Below are 13174 nucleotides of genomic sequence, written 5' to 3'. Positions count from 1 at the left end.
TTGTTTCCCCTCGCCAACCCAAAATTCTCCTCCAGTGCCCTCATACTTGGAAAACTGCCCTTTATAAACATGTCCCCCATCATCTCAATCCCTGCTCTCTGCCATATCCGGAACCCCCATCCATACTTCCTGGGGAAAATCGGTGATTATTACAGATTGGGGACCAGACCGATGCTCCCTCTGTTCCAACATGTCTCCTCCATGGCCCCAGACTCTCAGGGCCGCCACCACCACGGGGCTGGTGGAGTACCGTGCCGGCGGGAACGGCAGAGGCGCAGTTACCAACGCCCCAGACTGGCGCCCTGCATGAAGCCACCTCCATACGCTCCCATGCTGACCCCGCCCCCACCACCCATTTCCTGATCATGGCTATATTCGCCGCCCAGTAATAGTTACTAAAGTTTGGCAGCGCCAGCCCGCCCTCTCCCCGACTCCGCTCAAGCATTACCTTGCTTACTCGCGGGGTCTTGCCCGCCCAGACGAAGTCAGTGATCACTTTGTTGCCCGTTTAAAAAAGGACCGCGGAATAAAGATGGGGAGACACTGAAATACAAACAGGAATCTCGGGAGACCGTCATCTTTACTGTCTGCACCCTCCCAGCCAGTGACAACGGGAGCGTGTCCCACCTCCGAAAATTGTCCTTCATTTGGTCTACTAGTTGGGCCAGATTTAATTTATGCAGCCGGTCCCATTCCCACGCCACTCAAATGCCTAGGTACCTAAAGCTTCCCCCTACTAATCTAAATGGCAGCTCCCCCAATCGCCTCTCCTGTCCCCTCGCCTGGACCGCAAACATCTCACTTTTCCCCATATTTAGCTTATGCCCTGAAAACCGGCCAAATTCCCTCAGAATCCTCATGATTTCTTCCATCCCCTCTATTGGGTCCGATACATATAGAAGCAGGTCGTCTGCATACAGCGAGACTTTGTGCTCCTCTGCCCCCCGCCCCCCCTCCCCCCGGACCAGCCCCTTGAGGCTGTCAGAGCAATTGCCAGCAGCTCTATAGCTAGCGCGAACAACAGTGGGGAGAGGGGGCATCCCTGTCTCGTCCCCCCGGTGCAGTCTAAAATAGTCCGATGTTTGCCTATTCGCCCGTACGCTTGCCACAGGAGCCTGATACAGCAACCTGACCCAGTCAATAAAGCCTCGCCCAAATCCAAACCGTCCCAGTACTTCCCACAGATAATCCCATTCCAACCGATCAAAAGCCTTTTCTGCATCCATTGCGATCACTACCGCCACCTCTCTACCTTCCGGGGCCATCATCATCACGTTTAACAACCTTCTTACATTGGCCACCAACTGCCTACCCTTAACAAACCCCGTCTGGTCCTCCCCAATAACGACCAGAGCACAATCCTCAATCCTGGAGGACAAAATTTTGGCCAGCAATTTGGCATCCACATTCAACAGGGATATCGGCCTGTAGGTCCCACACAGCTCCGGGTTCTTGTCCCGCTTCAGAATCAGCGAAATCGTGGCCTGTGACATCGTCTGGGGCAGCACCCCTCTCTTCCTTACCTCATTGACCATCCTCGTCAACACCGGCCCCAATATCCCAGAGAACTTGTCCGGCCCCAGGGCTTTACCCGACTGCATGGCCGTATAGGGGCTGTTTAGCACAGGGCTAAATCGGTGGCTTTAAAAGCAGACCAAGGCAGGCCAGCAGCACGGTTCGATTCCCGTAACAGCCTCCCCAAACAGGCGTCGGAATGTGGCGACTAGGGGCTTTTCACAGTAACTTCATTTGAGGCCTACTTGTGACAATAAGCAATTTTCATTTCATTTTCATGGCCTTCAGACCCTCCACTATCTCTTCCAACCCGACGGAGGCCCCCAGCCTTTCTACCAGCTCCCCATCCATCTTTGGGAAATTCAGCCCCTCCAAGAAGTGTTTCATCCCCTCCAGCCCCGTAGGTGGTTCCGACCTGTACAGCCTACTGCAGAAATCTCTAAACGCTTTATTCACCCCTGCTGAATCTCCAACCAGGTTCCCATCTCCATCATTTACTTTTCCTATCTCCCTGGCTGCCTCTCTCTTTCGAAGCTGCTGTGCAAGCATTCTGCTGGCCTTCTCTCCATACTCATAGATCGCCCCCCCCCCCTCGCCTTTCTCAGCTGCTCCACCATCCCTCCCCTGTGGTTAACAAGCTGAACTCCGTCTGTAGCCTCCGCCATTCCCTTAAAAGCCCTGCCTACGGGGTCTCTGCATACCCCCTATCGATCTGAAGTATCTCCTTTACCAGTCGGCCCGTTTCTGCCCTGTCCACCCTCGATATGGGCCCGTATCGAGATCAGCTCCCCTCTGACCACCGCCTTCAGTGCTTCCCAGACCACCGCTGCTGAGATTTCCTCCGTGTCGTTGATCTGCAGGTAGTTCTGAATACATTTCCTCAGCTGCTCGCACACCCCTTTGTCAGCCAAAAGTCCCACATCTAACCTCCATTGTGGGCGCTGGTTTACTAACCTGCAGGTCAAGCCAGTGCGGTGCATGGTCTGAGATTGTGATCACCGAGTACCCAGTGTCCACCACCCCTGCCAGTAAGGTCCTGCTCAAAATAAGGAAATCAATCCGGGAGTACACTTTATGTACGTGTGACACACACACACACAGCTCCAGGAACCCTTTTAGTTCCTTTGCCATTGCTGGTACCCTGCCCGTTTTAGAGTTTGACTGGTCCAAGCCAGGGTCAATAACTGTGTTGAAGTCCCCTCCTATGACCAATCTGTGAGAGTCCAGGTCCAGTATCTTCCCCAGCATCCTCTTTATAAACTCCACATCGTCCCAATTTGGCGCATACACATTTACAATGCCACCTGCACCCCCTCCAGTTTCCCACTGACCATAATGTTCCGCCTCCCACATCCGAGACTATTCTACCCGCCTCAAACACCACCCGCTTATTGATCAGGATCGCAAACCCTCTAGTCTTTGAATCTAGTCCCGAGTGAAAGACCTGACTGACCCAGCCTTTCCTCAATCTAATCTGGTCAGTTACTCTAAGGTGCGTCTCCTGCAACATTACCACGTCCGCCTTCAGTCCCTAAGACGTGCGAAGACACGTTCCCTCTTGACTGGCCCATTTAACCCTCGAACATTCCAGCTGATCAGCCTAGTTGGTGGGCTCATTGCCCCCCCCATCGCCGATCAGCCATCCCCTTTTTTGGGCCTGTCCCCAGCCCATGCTCCACGCCTCCACCAGTCCGCCCCCAGTCAGCCTCCGCCTCCAACACTCTCTCTGTCCCTTAGCCCAAGTCCCTCCCTCGTCTGATTACAACTTTTTAATAATCTAATTTAAAAGTTTATGACGACCGTCATTTCGACAGGTGTTCTACAAGTTTCCGCTGATTAGGTCGGAAGATGGTAAAGTGAATTGCAATTAAATCTCCACTTGTACATACGTAGCGGTTTGACACCAGGTCCTCCTAGTGCCTCCAAAGATTGCCGTTTTGTGCATTGCATTCCTGAATTTGTACATAATTGAACTGAGGTTTTATTGAAGACCATTGTTCTAACTACTCCCCACAGACCGCTTACATTTGGCTTGTAGTGAGCTACTCTGCAGCCAGTGTGAAGACACATAATACAAGACTGCTTCCTGCAATAGTCTCTCACCAATTGCCAAAATTCCACTCACACTTGATTTTATGACCATTATGCCGCTGGTGCGATTAAAAAAACCCGATTACAGCTGTGCAGAAATCTGCTCTCGCATTAAATTGCATTTGTTAAAAGTGTAAGCGATCGGAAAAGCAATCCCGAGTGGGCAGTATACACTGGCCATGCCGTGAGGGAACCGTGCAAACTTTGTGCTCTGGTTCCCCACCTATTGGTGATGGGAAATGATGCAGCTGGTGGTTTGTATTAGACAGAATGTGTTCAACAAGCAGGAGTATGTAGGTGTTGTTGAGCTGCTTTGTTAAAATCTGCACTTTGTAAAACTTACCGACTGCTGTGGGAAAAGGAATATTGTTAACAGTTCACTGGTGAGCTGAACCGTTGATTTTAAAGTCATGTTCCAGCTTGAATCCAGTAGTAGGGTAAATACTTTGGTACAACAGCTGTCACATCACGCCACTGATAAGGAGCGAGTAGTGGGTATGGAGTTTGATGTCATTTGGGTCGGGCCACCATGTCACCAGAGGGTGGGGTGTGATGTGGGGCTCTGCAAAGAGGGAGAGCGCGGGACCCCCAAAAGTGGAAGTTGCCTCTGCAAGCAGCTGATTTGGAACGGTCAAAATTTTGACAGCAGCAAAAAAAATAAGTGCTTGTGTGAACCAATCTATCTCCCATTTAAAAGTACAGACAGCAAAGGTTAGTAGAACCTACACATGGTACCTGTAGTGACCCAGCAAATTTACCCATAAATTTGCAAGGTTGCCAATTTGATCCCCCGTCTGTGTATGGCAAACTCAGTCTGGGCATTGCTGAAATAGCCTTACATGGCCAGAGTTCTTGCTACCTATTAAGCCCTGACCTCTGGATAACATACCCAGAGTGCACAACAGAAGATTAAGGCTGGCTGTGATGCCCATTACGGTAAAATAGGCAGGTGACACCTACAGCAGAGGTTGACAAATTTATAACCCCTCGATATGCCCTAGCTGAGTAAGGTCCCATTAGATGCTCAGTGCTTCTGGAATCATGGGGGAAGAAAATTAACAATAATTCAAACTGTAGAAAATTAACAATAATTCAAGCTGTAGTGCGTGAAGAACAGTAAATAAACTCACCGGTCAGGCAAAATTGTTTCCAGGGCTGAAATGAAGTAAGGAACTAGAATATCTATACCCTTCAGATCGCAGCAAAACAAAGCGGGAGAGTTCAGGATGATGCTAGCCAAAACCGGGCGGCAAATGTAATCATTAATCTGCAGTCCCTGGATCAGCACCATATAGAACCTGGATAAAAGAGAATAAGTAACATTTTAAATTGCATTGTACGTAAAAAGAAATCAAGATAGCACATTTTCGGATTCAATTCATTCCGGTTAACAGATGAAGTGGCATCTCTGTTCTCTTAAAACATTGATCAATTATAATTGCTTGAGCCCTTTTTAGGCCAGTTGTCTTGGCACGTGCTTAACAGATTACACAGTCAACTCTGATTCAGCTGCAATTTCAAAACCACATGAAGACTGGCCACCTCAGGCTGGTGTGCTCATTCTCCTCGCTACGCATCAATTAATACAAACACCCCATTGCAACTGCTTCACTTTTTAAACACTGGTGGCCTTTTACCCAACTTTCTCAATACTAAAAGATCACAAATCGAATTAATCCTTCATTGTTTGGGGTGGAATTGTTGGGGAGAAAATTTGCTCAGTCTGACTTTTGTTGTCTTTTTAGGGCATTGGATAAGGTCGAGACAGGCATAGACAACCAACTGCGATCTGATCCAGAACACTGCGCTGCTGTATTGTAGTCAGGACTGAAACTGCCTTAGGTTTCAGTCAGCTGCATGTTGCCAAGGACAGGTGCAGTGTGCATATGCTGAAACAAGAACCAAAGGAAGCTTGAATCTTTCAAACAAGTTTTATTATACGGGGAAAGATTGAGCCTGCATCCATTGGAGTTTACAAGATTGAGAGGTAGTCTTATTGAAACCGAAGATCCGGAGGGGAGTGAATACTGAAAGAATGTTCCCCATTGTGGGAGAGACTAGAACTAATAATAATCTTTGTCACAAGTAGGCTTACACTAACACTACAATGAAGTTACTGTGAAAAGCCTAGTTACCACATTCCGGCACCTGCTCAGGTACACGGAGGGAGAATTCAGAATGTCCAAATTACCTAACAGCACGTCTTTCGGGACTTGTGGGAGAAAACCGGAGCGCCCGGAGGAAACCCACGCAGACACGGGGAGAACGTGCAGACTCCACACAGACAGTGACTCAGCCAGGAATCAAGCCTGGGACCTGGAGCTGTGAAGCCACAATGCTAAGCACTGTTCTACCACGCTGCCCTCGAGGACTAGAGGACACAGTTTAAAATTAAGGGGTCTCCCATTTAAGACAGATGGAGATATATTTTTCTCAGTGGGTTGTGAACCTTTGGAACTCTTCCCTGGGGAGCGGTGGAGGCAAGGTCAACGAATAATTCTAAGGCAGAGGTAGATAGATTCTACAATGGAGTCAAAGGTTATTGTGGATAGGCAGAATGTGGAGTTAAGGCCACAATCAGAATAGCCATGATGTTATTGACTGGCGGAGCAGGTTAGACGGGCCAAATGGCCTACCCTGGCTCCTAATTTGTACGTTTGCAACATGGATTATAATTCTCAATCAATTCAACAGCAACTAAATGCCTGGGGGCAAAAATGAGTCAACACAGATAATGATACATAGCTTGTTAATAAACAGAGTCCCTCAGTCAGGACTGCAGATCTCGTTAGAGAATCACTATTGTTAACAACTACATCTACTATGAAATCTAACTCTTGGGGAAAGGTGTTGTTCTATTGGTAAATATTTAAATTGTATTTAGATGCCAACATAATTGTTTTTTTGGAATCAAGCTGTGAATCACTGTTCTGCTCCCTCTTGTGAAAATGCAAGTTAAAGACATTGACCTAAAATTTCTATCTCATTTACATGGAATTACACATCACTTGTTTGCTACAGAATCATGTTTGTATCAAGATTTATGTGGAACAACTGCGATATGGGATGACTCCTTTATATTAGAGACATTAGAGGTTTTGGTGTAATATGAATGAGCCAGCAATACCCATTGCTAAATGGTGCATTTTTCACCCCAAGTATCAAACCTTTCTTGCGTTGGGAAGGTATGTGGTCAGAACTATGAATGCAAATGTTGCTGCTTGACTGCTTCCTCGACATGATTTTCAATAACTTTCTTTCAAGGTGCTTGCTTCCATGCTGCTCAGAAACCTGTCCCATCACATTGTGGAACAGACTGCAGGGTGCAAACAGTCTTCGCACATTGTTGAATCGGTAAGTCTCCGTCTTTACTTGTCCTGTACTACTCATTGAGGTATGTCCAATTTCTTTGGTGAGTTGGGTATCTGGCAAAAATCAGGCCCAGTCGCCCAGGAATTAGTTTGATAAATATTTGTTGTACTCCCTCTATGGCAAGCACATTTTTCCTTGGATAAGGAGACCAATATTCCACATGCTGTCTCACCAAAGTTCTATATAATTGCAGTAAGACATCTTCACTGGTGTACTCAAATCCTCTTGCAATAAAGACCGACAGACCATTTGTCTTCTTAATTCCTTGCTGTACCTGCATGTTAACTTTCAGTGACTCATGAGCAAGGATACCCAATATCTTTGAAGTTCAACACACCCTACCTTCTTTTTCTTCGTGAAGTGGATAACCTCACATTTCTCCATGTTGTATTCTGACTGCTAAATCTTTGCCAACTCACTTCGCCTCTCCAAAATTCACTGAAGTATTTTGCATCCTCCTCACAACTCTCACTTCCACTTAGTTTTTTTGTCATCAGCAAACTTGGAAATATTACATTTAATCCCCACATCCAAATCAGTGATACATGTTGTGGCTAGCTGGGGCCCAAGCACAGGCCCCTGCAGTACCCTGCTAGTCACAGCCTGCCAACTGGAAAGTGACCCTTTGATTTCTACTCTCCATTTCTGTCGGTTAACCAGTTCTCAATCTATGCTAGCATCCTCTTGCAATCCCATGCTACAACTTTGTTTTGAATCATAGAATTCCTACAGTGCAGAAGGAGGCTATTGAGTCTGCACTGACCCTCAGAAAGAGCACCCTACCTAGGCCCACTCCCCCACCCAGTCCCCGTACCCTATCCATCAAGGGGCAATTGATCATGGCCAATCCAACTAACCTGCACAAATTTGGGCTGTGGAAGGAAAACGGAGCAACCGGAGGGAACCCACGCAGACACGGGGAGAAAGTGTAGACTCCGCACAGACACTCACTCGAGGTCGGAATTGAACCTGGGTCCCTGGCACGGCAGCAGTGCTAACCACTGTGCCGCCCAAAAGCTTTACCAGCCTCTTGTCTGGGAACTTATTAAAAGCTTAATGAAAATCTAAATATACCACATCCGCCAGTTCCCCATATCTATTCTGCTAGTTAGATTCTCAAAAAACTCCACAAAGGGTTTGTTAAACACAATTTTACCCATCATAAATCCATGTTGATTGTCCAATCCCAACATTCTTTTCCTCGTGCCCTGTTATCATACCCGTTATTATAGATTCTAGCATTTTCCCTAATATTGTCAGGTCTGTAGTTCCATTTTATTTATCTAACCTTTCCTAAAATGTGGGGTTACATTTGCTATCATCCAAAATGTAGGAATCATCCGAGTATAGAATTTTGAAAGATGACCACCAACACATCCACCATCTCTTTCACCACTCTGGGCTGTAAACCACAAGGTTTAGGGGACTTATCTATTGTAGGTCTTATTAATTTCTCTCGTAGCTTTAAAAAAACTAATATTAATTTAGATTAGATTTTGATTTATTTCTCATTGACACTAGACCCTTGATTCTCCATTATTTCTGTGAGTTTTGGAGTATTTACCTCTGAGGAGACAGACACGAATATCTGGTTAGTTTCTCTGCCATTTCCTTAGTCCCCATTAGAAATTCTCCCAACTCCACTTGTAATTGACTCATTTATTTTTGCTAATCTTTTTTACTACCTACAGAAGCTTTTACAGTCCATTAACTTATTCTGCAGTTACTCAATTCTCAGCACAGAAATACTCTATGCAGGTGTTTATAGTAAACAGAAGCCTCCTCGCACATTAATATCTTCCCATCCTTCCCCTCATATTCCTCTATTCCCTTTTACTCCCCCCCCCCTTAAATTTGTCAATGCTCTCTAATTCAACCACTCCCTATGACAGCACCTTCTACATTCTCACCACTTTACGTAAAGTACTTCCGCCCAAATTCCCCGTTTGATCGTCTGGTGTCTTTTATATTTATCTTTCCTTGCTCTGGATTCAGCCATAAGTGGAAACAGTTCCTGAATGATCAACTAATGGAAGTTCAGTTTGCTTAATCTTCCATGACAATTGCATTTACTCAACTCTGGTTCACATCTTCATAGAACATACAAAGAACAAAGAAAATTACAGCACAGGAACAGGCCCTTCGGCCCTCCCAGCCTGCGCCGATCCAGATCCTTTATCTAAACTTGTCGTCTATTTTCCAAGGATCTACTTCCCTCTGTTCCCCTCCCGTTCATATATCTGTCCAGATGCATCTTAAATGATGCTATCGTGCCCGCCTCTACCACCTCCGCTGGCAAAGCGTTCCAGGCACCCACCACCCTCTGCGTAAAAAACTTCCCACGCACATCTCCCTTAAACTTTCCCCCTCTCACCTTGAAATCGTGACCCCTTGTAACTGACACCCCGACTCTTGGAAAAAGCTTGTTGCTATCCACCCTGTCCATACCTCTCATAATTTTGTATACCTCAATCAGATCCCCCCTCAACCTCCGTCTTTCCAACGAAAACAATCCTAATCTACTCAACCTTTCTCCGTAGCTAGCACCCTCCATACCAGGCAACATCCTGGTAAACCTCCTCTGCACCCTCTCTAAAGCATCCACATCTTTCTGGTAATGTGGCGACCAGAACTGCACGCAGTATACCAAATGTGGCCTAACCAAAGTCCTATACAATAATCATAGAATGGTTCCAGCACCAGAAGCCACTTAGCCCATCGTATCTTGCAAGACAAACTCAGCTCGTCCCACTCCCCTTTTCAAAGTTTGATTGAATATGCCTCCATCACACTCTGTGGCAGTGCATCCCAGATCCCAGCCACACACTGGGTGAAAGCGTTTTCCCTCATGTCATCATTGATTCTTTTTCCAATCACCTTAAGTCAGTGTCCGGTGGTTCCCAATCCTTCTGCAACAGAAGTGTTTCTCCCCATCTACTTTACCACTCATGATTTTCAAGCTCTACCGAATCTCTTCGTAATCTTCTCTTCTCCAATCTGTTCATGTAACGGAGGTTCCTCATTCCTGGAACCATACTGTAAATTCTTTCGGCACCCTCTCTTAATGCCTTTACGTCCTTCGTACGATCCAGGCCAAACCAGTGTTTTATATGGTTCTATCATAAAAAATCCTTGTTTTTGTACTCTGTTTTTGCCCCTACTTACAAAGGCCCAGGTATGCTTTATTAACCACTTTCTCCACCTGTCCTGCTGCCTTCAATAATTTGTGCACATCCACCCCAGATCCTTAGGTTTTATTTATACTATCTCTCTGTATTCTACCTACCAAAATGAATCACGTCTCGCAATTAAATTACATCTGCCACTTTGCACTAACCTGTGACCTCTTAGTGTTTCTCCTCCTCACAGTTCACAAACTTCTAAGTTCTGTGACATCTGCAAGTTTTGATAATGTGTCCTGCACACTCCAGTTCGAATTATTTAAATCTTCAAGAACAGTAGTGGTCCTCAAACCACCCCCGGGGAACCCCACTGTATAATGGCAGACGGAATTTAACCCGGACAAATGTGAGGCGACGCATTTTGGTAGATCCAATTCAGGTGGGAGCTATAAAATAAATGGCAGAACCATCAGGAGCAGAGAGACACAGAGATCTGGGCGTGCAGGTCCACAGATCCTTAAAAGTGGCAGCACAGGTGGAAATGGTGGGAAAGAAAGCATATGGCATGCTTGCCTTCATAGGACGGGGTATCGAGTATAAAAATTCAAAAATGATGTTACAATTATATAGAACGTTGGTTAGGCCACATTTGGAACACTGTGTCCAATTCTGGTCACCGCACTACCAGAAGGACGTGGAGGCTTTGGAGAGAGTACAGAAAAAGTTTACCAGGATGTTGCCTGGTATGGAGGGTATTAGCTGTGAGGAGAGATTGAATAAACTGGGATTGTTCTCCTGAGATAGACGGAGGCTGAGGGGCGGCCTGATAGCAGTTGATAAAATTATTAGGGGTATAGACAGGGTGAACAGTTGGGAGTCTTTTTCTCAGCGCAGAAATTACAATTACAAGGGGGCACAAGTTCAAGGTGAGGGGGGGGGGGGGGGGGAAGGTTCAGTGGAGATGTGCGGGGGATGTTTTTTTTTTACACAGAGAGTGGTGGTGGCCTAGAATGCACTGCCAAGTGAGGTGGTTGAGGCAGATACGCGAGCAACCTTTAAGACTTATCTGGATAGGCACATGAACGGGGTATAGAAAGATACAGGCGGTTGGTCTAGATAGGACACGTGATCTGTGCAGGCTTGGAGGGACGAAGAGCCTGTTGCTGTGCTGTATTGTTCTTTGTTCTATACTTTCTTCTGGTCAAAAATAAACTGTTCACCATTACTTTCTGCTTTTGTCACATCAGCAAACCTCACATCCATGCTGTCACCATCCCTGTTAATGTATTGGGCTTTAACTTTGCTGACAGGCCTGTGGCAATCAAATAAATGCCTTTTGCAAGTCAATATTCACCACATTAACCCTCTTACCTCATCAGTAAACTTAAATACAATTAGTCCTCAAAAAAATCTGTACTGACTACTGTTAAAAAAAACCTTTGATGTAGACATACGAAAGGAATGTTAAGTGTTATGCTAATTATTTCCACAATAAATCTGTTGATCATACCAATCTATAATTCCAGGTGAGCAGATGCTGCTCGGCCTATTGCTATTCCCTGAATTTTAGGTGTATCCCCATCTGTTTGTCATCAACCCAAATGGGCTAAGAAATGGTAAATGGATTTGAATCTGGTTAATTTTTAAGTTAAAAAAAAAAGCAGTCACCACAGTGAGAATGGTTCTTCTCCAATTAAACTAAGATGATCCAGCTTTTTAAAAAAAATGTTTAAGAGATAAACTAACATGGAGTATATCAGAGAACCAAGCAGGCCAGATGCAAATTTAATGAATCTTAACCAAGGTGAGAAAAAGAAACATCTGTTCCCCAGTAGGAGAGATGTAGATCAGCTTGCACATCAACACCTGCCTGCATCTATACAAAATACAAAGTACTCCTTTGATAAAAGCAAATCTCTGGACAAATGTTGTGGATCCCAGAAAATCTTTGATGAAAATATGTTTAGAAAGGGAACTGGATGAGATTTTAGATCTAGCTTGCATTGCCATGAATCAGGGTCAACTGGACAAGGTAAGTCATTAGTTTATTTGCAAAAAACTAAATTACACAGGTGCAAAAACAGCAATAATCTGTGCATCTATTCACTGCTATTTTGGTCATTCATTGGGGCTGGTTTAGCACAGGGCTAAATCGCTGGCTTTTAAAGCAGACCCAGGCAGGCCAGCAGCACGGTTCAATTCCCGTACCAGCCTCCCCGAACAGGCGCCGGAATGTGGTGACTAGGAGCTTTTGACAGTAACTTCATTTGAAGCCCACTTGTGACAATAAGCGATTTTCATTTCATTTTTCATTTCATTAGCATTACAGACCATAATATAAAGCTACAACACTGACCTGCCCCACACATTCCTTGCCTCTTCTCTCCTGCAAAAATCAGTCTGACCATGATGTGCAGACAGATATAATACAGCTTCCGACAAAACGGCTGAACTTTCCTCGTGGTGGCTTCTGACTGCAATTAAGACGGCCAATCAGGAAATGGCAGCCTACCCGACTCATCAGCCCAAAAACGTTCAGAACGGCCTCAAACTTACATCTGTCTGCCCTCATTTTGCAGCCACAGTGACCCTAAAATTGAAGGTTTGCTATAAACTGCAGAGCAGGTTTTATGCTACACCAACATAGAATTACTTAAATACAGCCTGGTGGAACTGACTCACATTTATTTAATTGCAGAATTGACCAGAGCTAAAATCTGATACCTCCATGTTCATTTCGACTCTACAGCTGATGCAACCTGCTAAAAAAATGTAGAGAAAACATCCCAACACAGCTCTATACAAATTGCCCCCTGCAGTTTAATAATTGGAAATTCCTTTCACCTTCACCTAGCATACAGAGTAATCTGCTCTCATAGCTGCAATGAAACAATCATGAGTGAGTCTCGACCATGACCCAAGTATAAATTTAATAACAATAATCACTTATTGTTACAAGTAGGCTTCAATGAAGTTACTGTGAAAAGCCCCTAAGTCACCACATTCCGGCACCTGTTCGGGGAGGCTGGTTCAGGAATTGAACCCGCTCTGCTGGCATTGTTCTGCATTGCAAG

At 45.5% G+C, this 13174-nt stretch overlaps 1 protein-coding gene across 7 annotated transcripts in view; it reads right to left on the bottom strand.

Annotated features, from left to right (window-relative positions):
- The window catches only part of ralgapb (Ral GTPase activating protein non-catalytic subunit beta), a 140298-nt gene that overhangs the window by 63371 nt on the left and 63753 nt on the right, over positions 1–13174 (bottom strand). For all 7 annotated transcript variants that reach the window (XM_038803826.1, XM_038803829.1, XM_038803828.1 and 4 more), the window contains one exon: positions 4737–4904. In XM_038803826.1, coding sequence (XP_038659754.1) covers positions 4737–4904 — 168 coding nt within the window. The remainder of the gene's footprint in view (positions 1–4736; positions 4905–13174) is intronic.

The sequence above is a fragment of the Scyliorhinus canicula genome, chromosome 7 (genome assembly GCF_902713615.1).
Source record: "Scyliorhinus canicula chromosome 7, sScyCan1.1, whole genome shotgun sequence".
Classification (NCBI taxonomy): domain Eukaryota; kingdom Metazoa; phylum Chordata; class Chondrichthyes; order Carcharhiniformes; family Scyliorhinidae; genus Scyliorhinus; species Scyliorhinus canicula.
Note: the sequence above shows the minus strand (reverse complement) of the source record. Positions and strands in the feature narration are given on the sequence as shown.